Source organism: Hibiscus syriacus, unplaced genomic scaffold, assembly GCF_006381635.1.
Source record: "Hibiscus syriacus cultivar Baekdansim isolate YM2019G1 unplaced genomic scaffold, ASM638163v2 tig00013285_pilon, whole genome shotgun sequence".
NCBI classification, from domain to species: domain Eukaryota; kingdom Viridiplantae; phylum Streptophyta; class Magnoliopsida; order Malvales; family Malvaceae; genus Hibiscus; species Hibiscus syriacus.
Genome location: NW_024062299.1, coordinates 1,261,511 through 1,278,020, shown reverse-complemented (window position 1 = coordinate 1,278,020; position 16,510 = coordinate 1,261,511). Strand labels below are relative to the sequence as shown.

General features: G+C 37.0%; 1 protein-coding gene across 1 annotated transcript; it reads left to right on the top strand.

The window, feature by feature from the left end:
• Positions 1–6,855: 6,855 nt before the first annotated feature.
• Positions 6,856–7,908, top strand: LOC120205887 (syntaxin-124-like). The gene is made up of 2 exons (XM_039205659.1): positions 6,856–7,142; positions 7,249–7,908. The coding sequence occupies exons 1-2, from the start codon at positions 6,885–6,887 to the stop codon at positions 7,906–7,908; spliced, it is 918 nt and encodes a 305-aa protein (XP_039061590.1). The 5' UTR covers positions 6,856–6,884.
• The last annotated feature ends 8,602 nt before the right edge of the window (positions 7,909–16,510 follow it).

The following is a 16,510-nucleotide window of genomic DNA, read 5'->3' as shown; positions in this document are numbered from 1 at the left end:
CATTACGATGAATTCATAATGACCATATCTCATTCTGAAAGCCGTCTTCAGAATATCTTTCTCCTGAATCTTCAATTGATGATAACCCGAACGTAGATCGATCTTCGAAAATACCGAATCTCCTTTTAGTTGATCAAACAAGTCATCAATGCGCGGAAGGGGATACTTGTTCTTGATGGTCACCTTATTAAGCTGTCGATAATCAATACAGAGACACATTGTTCCATCCTTCTTCTTAACAAATAACACCGGAGCTCCCCAAGGTAACACACTTGGTCGAATAAATCCCTTTCCTAACAACTCTTGCAATTGATTCTTTAACTCTTGCAATTCTTTCGGAGCCATCCGATAAGGTGCCATTGCAATTGGAGCGGTTCCTGGCATTACTTCAATTTGAAATTCTACATCTCTATCTGGAGGTAATCTTGGCAACTCAGCCGGGAAAACTTCAGGGAATTCTTGAACTATTGGAATCTCCTCTAGCCCTTTCTCTATAGCTCTTAAATCTATCACATTTGCAAGAAATCCTTGTAGCAATAGCTTCTTAGCTGACATTACTGACATTACATTTGGTAAGGGATTAAACTTTTCACTGCTCACACTTATCTCTGTTTCACCTGGACTTTTCAGGGTTACCTCTTTCAATCTGCAATTAACATCTCCATAGTAACAGAACAACCAATCCATTCCCAGAATCACTTCAAACTCGTCAAAGGGTAATTCCATCAGATTAGCAGGGAATTCAATTCCCTGAACCTTTATGGGACACCCCTTACAGACTTTATTCACCCGAGCATTATGGCCTAACGGAGTTGTTACTATAATCTCATTACTCGTAGCTTCTAAGGGAATCCTCAATTCCTTTACTAACTTACTTGTAATATAAGAATAATTAGAACCCGGATCAATCAGTACCAATACTAATTTATCGTACAACTGAAAAGTACCTGCTATAATATCAGGGTCATCACGGTCTTCACTTGTCTTTAGATTGTACACCCGTGCGGTTGATCGAACTTCAGGTTGAGCAGAGAATTCAGACGGGTTCCTTCCTCTGCCTCTTCCCCGTCCTCTTTGTGAGGAAGAACCAACTCTTTCAGATGGTGGAGGCTCACCAACCATCAATGGACAATTCCGGATAAAATGTCTGGCATCTCCGCATCTAAAACAAGTCCCAGCAGCCATCCGACAAGCCCCATAATGGTTTTTCCCATAGTGCTGACACTGTCTCGCTTGACTCGGAGTAGATCTCCCAACATCAGATCCCACTGACTGCGTCTGTCTAGGTCTTGCCTGACTTGCTCCCTTAGCAGACGATGCAACTGATTCTGATCTAGCTTGTGATCGAAATCCTGAGTCTCTTCCCCTTTTTGATGGTGCTGAGCTAGAACAAGCACCCGTTCTCTTTGATGTATGAACTCTAAAATCCCCAAATCTCTTATTCTGTGCTCTTTCAAGATCCTTGGCACGATTGATCACCTCTTGGAACGAGGACAAATTATACAGAGCGGTTCATATGTTTCAAATTCAAAAACTCCTGCTTCATCTGTCGAATAAATTGATCTCCAATGCACTTGTTTTTAAATTCATCTAAGAATAAAGACCAAGTCAATTGGTCACTGGGCATCCTCATGGTGACGTTCGTCCACCATATTCTCGTCTGACCCCTCAACAACGAGACAGCTCCATCTAATTTCTCCACTTCAGAACAGTGGAGACCATCCAACATGATTTTTAAATCATTTAACCAAAGATCTGTCGCAACCGGACCTTCTTCGGTTTCTCCCTTAAATTCGGGAGCTCCTAAACCTCTCAACTCTTTTGCTACATTCATCATTTGAGTTGGTAGAATAGGAGGTTGAAGACGCATTAGAATAGCGTCTAACGTTCTGAAGAACATATCTTGATCTTGCACAGGCACTCCTTGAGATGCATGTTCTTCACCTTGCCTGGCCAGGGCAGGTGAATTACTGCTTTCAGCAGGCCTATCTTCTCCCACTTTATTCAGGAGCTATTATGTCCGGACATCTAATAAGAATAAACACATTTTCTATTAGCAAAACAGCATACTCATACTATATCATATCAGAAGTTCTCACTATTTGTTGGCATGTATTCCATTTAAAGACTCTATAGACTCTGGTTTATGCTTAGAATCGGCTAAACCATAGCTCTGATACCATTAAATGTAACACCCCCAACCCGTTATCCAACCCGGATACGAGTCAGAGATATTACATTGACTTTTAAAACTCAACTCATTACAAATAATAGCAAAATATTTGAACTTATATTACGAAAAATACAATAATATACATATGGTAATATAAATTTACCAAAATATTCAGAGCATACACAACTTAACTCTTTAACTACATGCCAACATCCATTTTCATAACAAAATGACCTACTGATTAAGTTGCTTCTGATCTGATAGTTGCAGGAGTAATGTTGTCCAGCTGCTTAAGCTCGATCGTATACTTTATCGGATCCTACGTGTGAAACACTCACACGCTAAGTTATCGACTTAGTGAGGCAATATAATAATAATATCGATAAATATAAAGTAATTGCCAAAATAAGATAGGTTGCAATGATAAGATGTATGTAAATAATGCAATAACCAGAACCATGTTTCTTACACATATACTTATCAAATTCACATTCATAAGTTCGCCTTAGTAAGTTCATTAGCCCATGGTACCATACAGAGAACCTAAGGTATGTGAGTATTGTGAGGTTGTGCACTATGCTGTCACCACAGCTCATATAATTACACCTAAGTGCCACGTAGAATTGCACCGGAGCCGCGTAGAATTGCACCTTAGTGCCATATAATAATGTCCATAAGGACCACATATCATTCCTTAAGAATCATATACATATGCCAAGGATCAAGTATGTGTCTCACCAGACCTCACACATGTTCCAAAGAATACATATATGTCCCGAAGGACCACATAGACCCTCTACCCTTTGCATGCCAACTATACATATAGTTCTCATTTACATAACATGGGCTTTCAACATTTATCTTATTTGTATCACGTAGACATATTATTTTCATACCTTTATCACATAACTCATATAACGTTTTCTTGCATATTCATGTCCCATAATGCATAGGGTATGGATTCATGTCATATATCATAATATGAAATACTATCATGTATCAAAATATTGAATCTAGACTTATCACAAGTCTAGAACTGAATAAAATACATATTCATGCTATGCATATGCACTCACCTAGATTTCTTTGTCTTTCCCTCGATTGATCCTACTTGTTGATGGTTCCGGAACTCGTTTAGGCTCGATATCTACATAGTAATTCATTGATACTTATCAGTATACTAATTAATATATTCTAAACTATCATTTCTTAGGCTAAAAGAAAAGCCATTTTCATCTTTTAATGGAGGTATGCATCGATGCACTACACCATGCATCGATGCATAAAATCCTATTCGATGTTTGTATTTAATGGGGATGCACTCCTTATGCATCGATGCATAAATCCTATTCGATGTTTTCTTTTTAAATTAATGCATCGATGCACTGCATGTGCATCGATGCACTACATGTGCATCGATGCACCTTAAACAATTTCTGGGATTTATCATCGATGCATCGGTGCACAATGAATGTGCATCGATGCACATTGCCCAGAATTGTCATTTTAGCACTAAAATATCTTCTTAGTCTACTTAACACTTTATATTTCTCCTCTTTATATATCCTTAACTTGCATACTCTTACTTAAACTAATTATTATCCATTCCATACTTTTGAAACTTAAAAATCCAATTCTCCATGTAGAATTTAAGAATCTAACCCAAATTCCAACATGTTCTAATTTGAATTCTACCACCTCATACTTCTTAGTTAGCTTTATGACAAGTCAAATTTCACTTCTAATTCTTATTAGGAACTCTAATCCTAGATTTCACTTTTCTACTTCCTTTCTTTGATTCTTCATATTCTCCTCATCTTATGGTTTTAAGATAATCTAAGCTTTCCTTAAGCTTAGTTATCAACTAAGGATCAATAAGAAACCTTAAATTCATCAAGAATTTAATCAACAAGAAAAACTCACCTTTAGCTTGGCTTCACGGCAGATAAGGAGAAGGAAGAAGAAAGAAATATCCAAAACCTTGTTTCTCTCATTAGCTTTCCACGTGGTTTATTAAATATCCTTAAGAAACATTTAATTATTTCCTTGTCAAAAGACTCATTTGCCCCTTTAGTTCCCCATGCTTTGCTAATTGATCCTACACCAAATATTTCAATCAATTCCCTTAACTTTCAATTTATCAGCTTTGATCGCTAAATTATAAAATTTCACAATTTGATCACTAACCCGGTATGGAGGATGTTACAGGTAGGGTATATCGGGGACATGAAATTATGACTGACATGAATGCTCGGTTCAAGATTAGTATCTCATATTCTCAAGCTTGGAGAGCCAAATGTTTTGCCTTGGAATTGTTGAGGGGGTCGCCAGAAGCATCGTTTGCCCAACTGCCAGCTTATTGTCACAATTTAAAGCTGAAAAATCCTGGGTCGGTAACTCATATCAAAACAGATAGAGATGGATGCTTTGAGTTGCTGTTTATCACCATTGGTGCTGCGGTTAGTAAATCAATATAATTTTGTTGACTCATTTTTGTTAGTTACATGCACTTCACATTTAAATGACTATATTTCTTGTGTATATGATTTTGTAGATTCGTCCGTTTATTACTTGCATGCGCCCAGTTATTATAGTTGATGGAGCACATTTAAAAGGTCGATATCTTGGAGTAAACTTATTAGCAGTAGCCATGGATGCTAGCAATGGGATACTGCCAATAGCTTACGGGGTTGGCAAATCTGAAACCTCTGATTCATGGACATGGTTTATGGGGAATCCTAGGGATTGCATAGGTTCTATTAGCAATCTGAAAATCATATCCGATAGGGCAAACTCAATTGACAACGCTGTTAGAATGTGTTTCCCAGATGCTTTTCATGGACTTTGTGGTGTTCATGTATATAGAAATCTAAAATCAAGGTCTGCTGGTATAAAAAATCACAAATGGACATACTGGAAGGCTGTAAAAGCTTATCGGGAAGTGGATTTTAATAAGCTTATAAATTGTTTAAGACGTGTTTTGCCTCAATGTGCTCAAACACTAGAAGATATTGGGTTTGAAAGATGGTCAAGAGTACATCAACTTGGAGCAAGATATGGTTTCATGACGTCTAATAGTGCAGAATCAATCAACGCTCTAAGTCGTCATTCCCGGAAATTACCCATTACTATGTTAATGGAATTTTTTCGAGCCTCTATTCAACAGTGGTACTACAAGAAAAGAAACCATGCAGGTATTATTTCTTTAAATTCGTGACTTATCATATATTTTACTAAGTATTATTTATTTAAATTTACAGGAACATTGGAACATCGTGTTACACCATGGACTGAAAAAAAGATAACGAAGCGTGTTGTGAAGTCAACGTCATGGAGAGTTGAACCATGTTCAAAAACTTTGTTTGAAGTACTGGATAATAACTTAAATGGGCTTGTCGATCTAAATGCAAAGACGTGTAGTTGTATGAAATGGCAAACATCTGATTATCCGTGTGGGCATGTTATAAAAGTTGCTCTTCATCTAAACCAAGATGATTCAAGCGCATACGCTATGGATTGCTACGCTATGGATTTGGTTGATTTTTCATTTCTGATCGTGAATGATTGTGAGGGTGGCTCTGAGAGATGGAGATAGACGGATTTCGTCGGAGATGGGGACGAATTTCGTCGGAGATGAGGACGGATGTCGCCGTAGAGAGTGAGAATGGAGATGGGACTGAGTTGTGATTTAGGTTTTTAGGTTAAGAGTTGTGATTACGGGATGTATTAATATTCGTGTTTGGAATTTGAAAATAAATATGCGTTGCGATACTAATGGCGCTTTGAAAATCGCATTGCGATATTGTATTATCGCGTTGCGATAGTCAGAATCGCGTTGCGATTATGTATTATCACGTTGCGATTTACATATTCGCATTGCGATAGTCAAAATCGCGTTGCGATTTACATATTCGCATTGCGATAGTCAAAATCATGTTGCGAATCTGGAAACTGATTTGCGATACTGGAGATCGCGTTGCGATTTAGATATCGCATTGCGATTTTGTTGGTCATTTTGGCAAATCGAAAAAAAGTTGTTCAAAATCGTATATTATAAGGAATTTTCGGTCACTGAGGTTATTTTCTCTTAATAAAATTAATGATAATTATATAATTTTTAAAATTTTAATGATCTAAGCAATTATTGGAGTATAAGTCAATGACCTATTATATAGTTTACCCATAATTTATTTGATATAAGAATCATTGGTAATTTTAGCATGCGTAATTAAGAGATTTAAGGATTGCGAATGAATGGATTAAAGGACCAAACAAGGTCAACCAAGCTATCTTGGTATCAAATGAAAAACAATGAAGAGAGGATTGCCATTGATTATTATGAAGAAATCCTAAGTAAATGGCCTTATTTTTAGATTAGCTTCTTCTAATTACCTTCATTTTCCTTACTAGAAAATAAGGGGAAATTAGCCATTTGGTCCCTTGATACTCTGGTGAAACTTTCTGTCACCACAGCTCCCTCTCTCTTCCTCCTCCGTTGCCGATTGCAGCAGTTAATGAAGAGGAAAAAGAGAGGAAAAAGAAAGCCCCTGATTCTCATTAAAACACCGACTTCAAATGCGAATTTACAATGTTTAGATTAGTTCATGCATAGCTTCATCAACGATTTTTGAATAAATTTCAGCCATATTAACACGAACAAAGGAAAATCAAGAGAAAATAGAGTGAATTGTGAAGTGGTTTCTGTGGCAAGATGAATGACTTAATCTCGAGTTCGTTCAAGAAATACACGGACCTGAAGGAACAAGCTTGCCTGGACGAAATGGAAGCCGGAACGGAGAGCGCAGACCTCGATAAATTCTTTGAAGAAGTCGAGAACGTCAAGGAAGACATGAAAGGCGTCGACAAGTTGTACAAGGCGTTGCAGGAAGCCAAAGAGGAATGCAAAACTGCCCACAGCGCAAAGACCATGAAACAGCTCCGCTCCCGGATGGACGCCGATGTCGAACAGGTCAATAGCACACGTTCAAATCCGAATTTTTTTCCATTAGTTAATTATTCTGTCTATTTGAAATTTTATTTGTGTTCACTATTATAAATATTCTGTATCCCAACAGGTGCTTAAAAGAGTTAAAATCATCAAAGGGAAGCTCGAAGGATTGGAACGGTCGAACGCGGCTAGTCGGAACACTCCAGGTTGCGGGCCCGGTTCGTCTACGGATAGAACCCGGACATCGGTGGTTAGTGGCTTGGGGAAGAAACTGAAGGACATGATGGATGATTTTCAAGCACTAAGAGCGATGATGCAGGCGGAGTATAAAGAAACAGTGGAACGTCGATACTTCACCATCACGGGGGAGAAACCCGACGAGGAAACGATCGAGAACTTGATATCGAGCGGCGAAAGCGAAAGCTTCCTTCAAAGGGCCATACAAGAACAAGGAAGGGGTCAGATTATGGACACCATTTCGGAGATTCAAGAAAGGCACGATGCGGTGAAGGAGATCGAGAAGAACTTGATGGAGCTCCACCAGATATTCCTGGACATGGCGGCGCTGGTGGAAGCTCAGGGTCAGCAACTCAACGACATAGAGAGCAACGTGGCAAAAGCGAGTTCCTTCGTGAGACGAGGGACGGAACAGCTGGTGGAAGCTAGGGAACAGCAGAAGAGCTCAAGGAAATGGATGTGTATGGCAATCATTGCTGCAATCGTCCTCATTATTGTCATCCTCCTACCTCTCCTCCCAACTATTATAACTCTCATTAAGAGCAAGTAAATTCCCAAAATAAATAAAGCTTCCTAGAACATTAACATTTGAGCTTTTTACTTTGAATGAAATGAATAAAGACTATACAATTACATCAACTTTTCGTAAAATATATCATTTTTAGATAACAACTATAAATATTTAATATTTATTATTAATATAACACATCCACGTAAAACATAATTACATGTAATTAAGTATTTATGTAACAAGTGACAAGTCATTACAATGTCAAACTTAAACACATATGACATAAACTACATTATCATTGTGTCAACACTTGAGTACATAGACATATACCATGACCGTACTTAAGTATACATAATAATATCATATCAACAACAAAAATTAATAGAACTCATCAAGTAATCTAAGCGATGAAGAGAATATTGTTCTCTTTAAGATCTTATGTTTAAGTAATTGCGTTTGTAGGGTGTGTGTTGTTAATGATTAAGAAAGATTACGAACATAGATTATTGTGTAACCACCCCATATTATTAAAAGATAATAAATATTGGTGGTTAGTAAGTTAAAAAATTCATCTAAAAAAATAATTTTAATAAAAAACGTTGAGGACTAAAGTATTAAAAAATTTAAAATAATTATTTAAACAAATATTAAAGATAAAATTTGATATTATTCCATCTAATTATTATTATTATTGAAGTTGCAATCCAACAAAGTTAAGAAGGACATATTAAGTATTAATTAACATTAGGTATTGTTGCGGAAGACGGCTATCGGATAGAGCAAAATCGTAACTGATAATTTGAGAAAATAAAAATGAAGATAAAAAGAGACAAAATTTACGTGGAAAACCCCTAAATAAAATAGGGTAAAAACCACGGGCAATGGTAGAAGAATTTCACTATGAGAAAATAGGAATTACAACCTCTCTCGATCTACCAAGGAGGAAAACAATGATAATTCTCTCTCGATAAAAAGGAGAAAACAACTCTCAAGAAACTCTCTAAATTCTCTCTAGTATTGGAAGAAAGCTAGAATGCTTTGGGATGATTTTGAAGCTAAATGAGCTAGGGTATTTATAGTTGAAACCTAAGGACTAATTTGTAAAAACCCTAAAGTTTAATGACTAAATTATGATTTAGCCATTGTCCAAAAATCAACAAAAACAACTCATTTTTTCGGTGCATTTATTATATGCACCTTTCGGTGCTTAGTCAACAATCTCCCACTTGAAGATTTGATTGGAACAATCATATCTTCACACCATTCTTTCTACCTTGTACCATCATGTTGCTTACGTCTCTGACAGGCCACAAGAGGATCGACACCAAGTAAATTTATCAGTGTTGATCGCCTTCATCATGAAATCTGCTATGTTGTCTTTGGTATGGATCTTCTGTATATCTACCGTCCCTTCTTCCACCTTTTTCACGAATGAAATGATATTGAACTCATATGTGCTTTGTCCTTGAATGAAATGCTGGATTCCTTGCTAGATGCAAAGCGCTTTGACTGTCACAAAACAGAGAGACATACTCTTGATTGTGCCCAAGCTCCTCCAATAGCATCTTCAACCAAATTGCTTCTTTACTGGCTTGTGTAGCTGCTACATATTCTGCCTTTGTTGTGGACGTAACCACAACTGACTGCAATTTTGAAACTCAGCTTACAGCTCCACCAGCAACTTTGAACACATATCCTGTAGTAGATTTGCTTTTATCCAAATCCCCTGCATAGTCAGAATCTACATACCCATTAATTAGTAAGTTTGATCCTCCGTAACATAATGCAACATTTGAGGTCCCTTTGATGTATCTTAGGATCCTCTTTACTGTATTCCAATGCTCTTTGCCTGGATTCGCCATGTATCGACTAACCACTCCAACTGCTTGTGCAATGTCTGGTCTTGTGCATATCATAGTGAACATTAAACTTCCCACTGCTGATGCATACGGTACTCGAGACATCTTCATCCTCTCTTCTTCACTGCTAGGACTCATACTGGAGGATAATTTAAAGTTAATAGGAAGAGGGGTAGAAATTGGCTTACAATCTTGCATGCTGAATCGTGACAAGATTTTCTTCAAGTAATTCTTTTGTGAAAGCCAAATCTTCCTATTACTTCTGTCTCGGTGAATTTGCATCCCTAGAATCTTGTTTGTTGATCCCAAGTCCTTCATTTCAAATTCCCTAGCCAGTTGTGCCTTCAATTCTTCAATATGATCTTTGTTGGGTCCTGCAACCAACATGTCATCTACATACAACAGCAATATAACAAAATCGTTATCACCAGACCTCTTGAAATAAGCACAAGGGTCTGCATTAAGTCTGTTGTATCCAAGGCACATAATGAAGGAATCAAATCTCTTATACCAACACCTCGGCGCCTGCTTTAGACCGTACAGAGATTTGTTCAACCTGCAAACCAAGTTCTTCTTTTCGTCTTCTTCAAAACCTTCAGGTTGGAGCATATAAATCTCTTCTTCAAGATTTCCATGAAGAAAAGATGTTTTAACATCTAGCTGCTCTAGATGTAAGTCCAATGTAGCACACATTTCCAAAACTACTCGAACTGTTGTTAGTCGAACCACAGGAGAAAATATTTCATTGAAATCAATACCTTCCTTTTGAGCATATCCTTTGACCACCAGTCTTGCACGATACCTCTCAACTTGATCGTCACCATTTCGCTTGATTTTAAAGACCCATTTGTTACCAATTGGCTTCCTTCCTTGTGGTAGTGGCACAAGGTCTCATGCATTATTTTTATGAAGGGCTTCGATTTCTTCTTGCATCGCCATCATCCACAGTGAAGCATCTGAGCTGTTTATTGCCTCCTGGTATGTTGATGGCTCACCGTCCTCTGTTAAAAGGCAGTATGCAATATTACCTTCTATAACATAATCCGAGTACCAATTGGGACGTCTTCTCACACGATCTGATTGACGAGTTGTTGGAGCTTCAGAACTCTCTGGTTCTTGTTCATCATGTGCTGGTTCTGCTTCAGAAGAATCTCATTCTTCAAACTCTTTTTCCACATGTATCTGAGTAGTCTCTGACTTTTCAGCGTTATCATCGTCTTCTTTTATTTGTAGCTTATCTTCTACAAAGATAACATCCCTACTAATGATCACTTTGCGGGCAGTGGGATCCCACAAGCGATACCCCTTTACTCAATCAGCATACCATAAGAATTTGCATTTCCTGGATTTTGGATCCAACTTTGAAATACATGGAGGTTTGAATAATCAACTGGTTTACCAGTCCACATCTCCATTGGTGTCTTCAGCTCTATTGCAGTTGATGGAGCTCGATTCACCAAATAACAGGCGGTATTGACTGCTTCTGCCCAGAATGATTTTTCTAGGCCTGCATCCATCAACATTGCTCTTGTTCTTTCTAACAAGGTTCTGTTCATCCGCTCTGCCACTCTATTTTGTTGAGGAGTGTTCGCCACTGTGAACTGTCTTTTGATGCCTTCTTTCCTGCAAAAGTCATCAAATTCTTCGCTTGTGTATTCTCCTCCATTATCTGTTCTGAAACACTTGATCTTATTTCTAGAATTAAGTTCCACCCGCGCTTTGAAGTTTTTGAAAGTTGAAAACACATCTGACTTCTTCTTAATAGGGTGCACCCAACATCTCCTGGAGTAGTCATCAATAAATGAGACAAAGTATTTTGCTCCACCTAGGGACGTTACTGGTGCTTTCCATACGTCAGAGTGAACCAATTCTAGAACACTTTTGCCTCTAGAATTTGATGTGTTGAATTTCAACCGGTGCTGCTTACTTGTTATGCAATGCTCACACAAAGGAAGTGATACCTTTGTTAAGCCTGGAAGTAGCTTTTGCTCCACAAGGACTTTTATTCCTTGTTCTGACATGTGTCCAAGTTTCTTATGTCATAGCATTGCAGAATCTGAACTACATGAGGCAACAGAGGCTTCTCCTTCTAGCAATGTCTCTCCTTCAGCATGTACAAGCTTGCAGCTATCTTTTCACCTTTTAGCACCACAAGCGCTCCACGGAACACCTTCATGATTCCTTTCCGTGTTTCAATCTTGTTTGCATTATTATCCAACAATCCGTAGGATAATAAATTTTTCTTCAGACCTTTCACGTGCCGCACATCTCGAACAACTTTAATTGTTCCATCATACATCTTCAATTTGATGGTTCCCACGCCAATGATTTCTAAGGCATGATCATTGCAACTATACACAGATCCTCCTGAGACAGGTTCATAATGATGAAACCATTCACTTCTTGAGGTCATGTGATATGTTGCTCCCGAATCAATGAGCCATATATCTGCAAATCGTTTTCTTCCTTCCACGGTGGTTGACGCTTCACAGCATAGAGCATCTCCATCATCTGAAGTGTTTGCGGTATTGCCTTGTGGATTGGAGTTTTTATTTAGACTCCAACAATCCTTCTTCAAGTGACCCTTCTTTCCACAGTGGTATCACTTTAAATTCTTCTTGCTCCTCGACTTTGATCTACCATGTTTGTGACTGCTGCTTTGGTCACGTTCTGTTGATCTCCCTCTCATCGTTGTCAACGCTTCTGCTTGTTGCAGATTTACTTGTCTGTCTTCTTTGTTCTTGCGCCGATTTTCTTCTTGTAGAACAACAGCTGCAACGTCATCGAAGACTAGACTGGTGACATTATTGTTTGTCAAGTTGATGATGAGTTGATCGTACGAATCCGGTAGACTTTGAAGTAGAAGTTCAGCACGTTCTTGTTCTCCTATTTTACAGCTTAAGGATGTAAGCTGAGAAAATAAGGTGTTCAGTGTATTTAAGTGCTCTGTCACTGAAATAGATTCTGGCATACGGAGAGTGTACAATTTTCTCTTAAGGAAAATTTTATTGTGCAACGATGTGGCCTCGTACAGTTTGGTGAGATGATCCCATATCTCCTTAGCTGTCTTCTTCTCCTCGATACTTGACAATACTTCATCTGCTAATGCTAGATGAAAGTTTGCCATAGCATTTCCGTCCATTTCGATCCATTTGTTGTCGTCTGTGAAATCTACTGGCCTTTCACTGATAGCTGCTAGACAACCGTCTTTCCTCAGGATGGCCTTCATCTTCAATTTCCACAATGAGAAATTTCTCCCATTGAACTTTTCAATATCAAATTTCGTTGCCATTGCTTCGTTTACGGATAGCTCCCTCTATTTCACTATCGTGAATAGTTCTCTGGAACCTTCAAAGAATGGGTAATAACTTCTTACTTTCTTATTGGAGGATCCACCTTTTTGGTGACAACCACAAAGACAATAAGCAGATATTACACACTCTAATCTAGCTCGGATACCAATTGTTGCGGAAGACGGCTATCGGATAGAGCAAAATCGCAACTGATAATTTGAGAAAATAAAAATGAAGATAAAAAGAGACACAAAATTTACGTGGAAAACCCCTAAATAAAATATGGTAAAAACCACGGGCAACGGTAGAAGAAGTTCACTATGAGAAAATAGGAATTACAACCTCTCTCGATCTACCAAGGAGAAAACAATGATAATTCTCTCTCGATAAAAAGGAGAAAACAACTCTCAAGAAACTCTCTAAATTCTCTCTAGTATTGGAAGAAAGCTAGAATGCTTTGGGATGATTTTGAAGTTAAATGAGCTAGGGTATTTATAGTTGAAACCTAAGGACTAATTTGTAAAAACCCTAAAGTTTAATGATTAAATTATGATTTAGCCATTGTCCAAAAATCAACAAAAACAACTCATTTTTTCGGTGCATTTATTATATGCACCTTTCAGTGCTTAGTCAACAGGTATTGTATGTATACGATCCCGAATAATCTCTACTCTCTCCTTTTTATTAAGAAAACATTGGCATTAGCATTTGCTTCGGCTTTGATGCTTGTTCCTTTAGGACAACGACACATTATGAGAGACGCATGTTATGTTATAATGATGGATTGTGAGTGAATGCTTCATTACCACCCATCAACCTCAAAATAAGTGCACTTTTAGTGAAATATTACCATTTAGGGCCTATGTTATACATAAATTATTATACTTCATTACTTTATTCTACATCTTTAAAACTATCCTTCATTGTAAACTCGGAATTTCGTTTTAAGGGTCGGAATAAAATTAAACTTCTTGGCAGGTCTAAGGCATACATTTTCCATTTGAAAGACCTAAATTGAATTATAGAAACTTTACAATGACTATAGTGAAAATTTGACCATTTGAACCAAAGGGTCAAAACCACTACCCTACTAGGAATGATATCGGGTTAAATATATGTATTTTTCGAATTATTTAAATTTATAAATGTTTTAAAATTTGGAATATATTTTTTATTTATAAATTATTTAAGTATTATTATTTAAATTTAAATTAAATATTATTACTTGATAATAGTTTGAATTTGCAAAGGCATAATGACAAAAATACATCCATAATGTTTGACAAAGCATTCATTTTGATACCTATTTTTTGAGAGCGTATTAACCTCCAACATTTTATTTTAGATAAAAAAATCCCTCCGTAAATGAAAACCATTAGTTAAATAACGATCAGAGTATCATGTTGACTAAGCATATCTATATGGATGGAAATGTTGGCATAACATGTTTCGTTATTTTTAATTAATTTAATCAAAGCCAACCAAATGATGACACATATCATATATCTAGATGATATAATGATTTATAGCACTTCTTCGGAAGAGCATCAAGAGCAACTTCGACTGGTTTTGGCAAGTTTGCAAGAGAATCAAATGTATGTAAAAAAAAGGAGAAATGCGCTTTTGCCCAGACTCAAGTCCAGTTCTTAGGACACATTATCAAACAAAGGCGTATTCATATGGATAAAGAAAAGGTGAAGGTCATTCAAGAGTGACCAACTCCACATAATGTTAACGAGCTGAGATCATTTCTTGGCATGGTCAATTACTACAAACGGTTTGTAGAGTGTTATTCTCGTAAGATAACGTCGCTCACTGGTTTGCTAAAGAAAGGTAAAGGTTGGATCTGGTCAAAGGAATGTTAAGAAGCCTTTGAGGAGTTAAAAAGGGCAGTAGTTAGGGATCCGGTTCTTGCCTTGCCAAATTTATAGAAGCCTTTGGAAGTTGAGACGAACGCATCAAACTATACGATTGGAGGGATACTCTTACAGGATAGACACATTGTGGCATTTGAGGGTAGAAAGATGAATGAAATTGAAATGAGGACAAACTTACTTTACCTTGCCAATAAGCCTTATACATAGTTGGTCGTGGCGTACTTACCCGATCATGGTCCTATACAAGAGATGGCCACGACATTCTTCTTCGCCTAAATTATCTACACCCTCATCTACTACATTACCTGAAACTCCTCAATCTTTTCCTTGAATGCCTTGACATGCTCTCTCTCTCCCAACTGTTCTTTTTAAATTTGAAGCCTCCCCATTTAACTAGATACTTACAAATTGACTTCCCTCGTACCATAATCATTCTATCAGCAAGAATCTTGTCAACATGGCATTGCAAAGGTGGTTGCATGCAAATTGACTCCCTGGTTGTCTGGCTTCTACTGGTGTCATTAGGGTTGTTATCGAGGTTCAAGTCTGCTCACACGCAAACTAAAATCTTCATCAACTGGTGACACATGTCACCATTAAGTCAAACAATGAATCTGTTATACGTTTACAACACAATATATTTAGGGTAAATTATATCATTGACCACTTAACTATTGTCTCTTTTCATTTTGATAATTATTTTTAAAATCTTTTCAATCAGATTACCTAACTATTTAAATAAATTCAATCAAGTCACCTGCCGTTAACATTTAATTACATCAAAACCACCGATATACTCTTCCTTGGTAAAAATCTAAGGCAAACTCACAGTCTTCTACTCGATTAAAAGACGATGAGTTGATAAAATAAAGAAGTTTGGGGGTTTTCGATTCAACTGTTGTCGTGTGTATGGTAAACGAGCGATTCAAGAACAACGACCCAAATTATGTTTCAGGATGGGATTTGTTGCCTTTAATCAAGACATGGATCCCTAAAATCAAGAAACAAACAAAAATAAAGCTTCTAAAACGGCAGTAAATAAGGAAATCCAAGAGTTTTAGTTCGTTGTTTGTAACACCATCATTCATTTGCCACGACATCACTCTAGTCTACATAAACATATCATCCATATGGATATATTTAGCCAGTATGATGCATTGTTCGGTTGTCGATGAACGATTTTCATCTATCAAGGAATTTTTTAACTCAAAATAAAACGTTAGAGGATTAATATGTTAAAAAAGAAAAGAAAAAGTGAGATAAAGTAAATATTCTATAAAACGTTAGAATGATTTTTTATTATGTCATTTGCAAAATATTCAAATATAAAAAATCATCATTTGAAATCTTAATTAAAAAAAAGGAGTAAGCAAACAAACAGCTAAGTTTCTTCATTTACAGTACTTTTAATTATACCATGAATTATCCCTAATAACACTCAAACCAGCTGTACCATGAAACCAACCCCACAAATTAAAACCACCACCTTTTTTTTCTTTATTTTTTTAGTATTTTTTCGTTTTTTTTTCAACTCCAAGTCTCAAACCTTTTATAGACCTAATGGAGAAAACATATTTCCAAAAATTAATGAACATATTTTCTGTTCTTTTAA

Excerpts from the sequence above, each read along its gene's own strand:
- LOC120205887 (XM_039205659.1), top strand. The coding sequence starts at position 6,885 with ATGAATGACTTAATCTCGAGTTCGTTCAAGAAATACACGGACCTGAAG. Across the intron at positions 7,143-7,248 it reads TGGACGCCGATGTCGAACAG|GTGCTTAAAAGAGTTAAAAT; the intron begins GTCAATAGCACA and ends GTATCCCAACAG.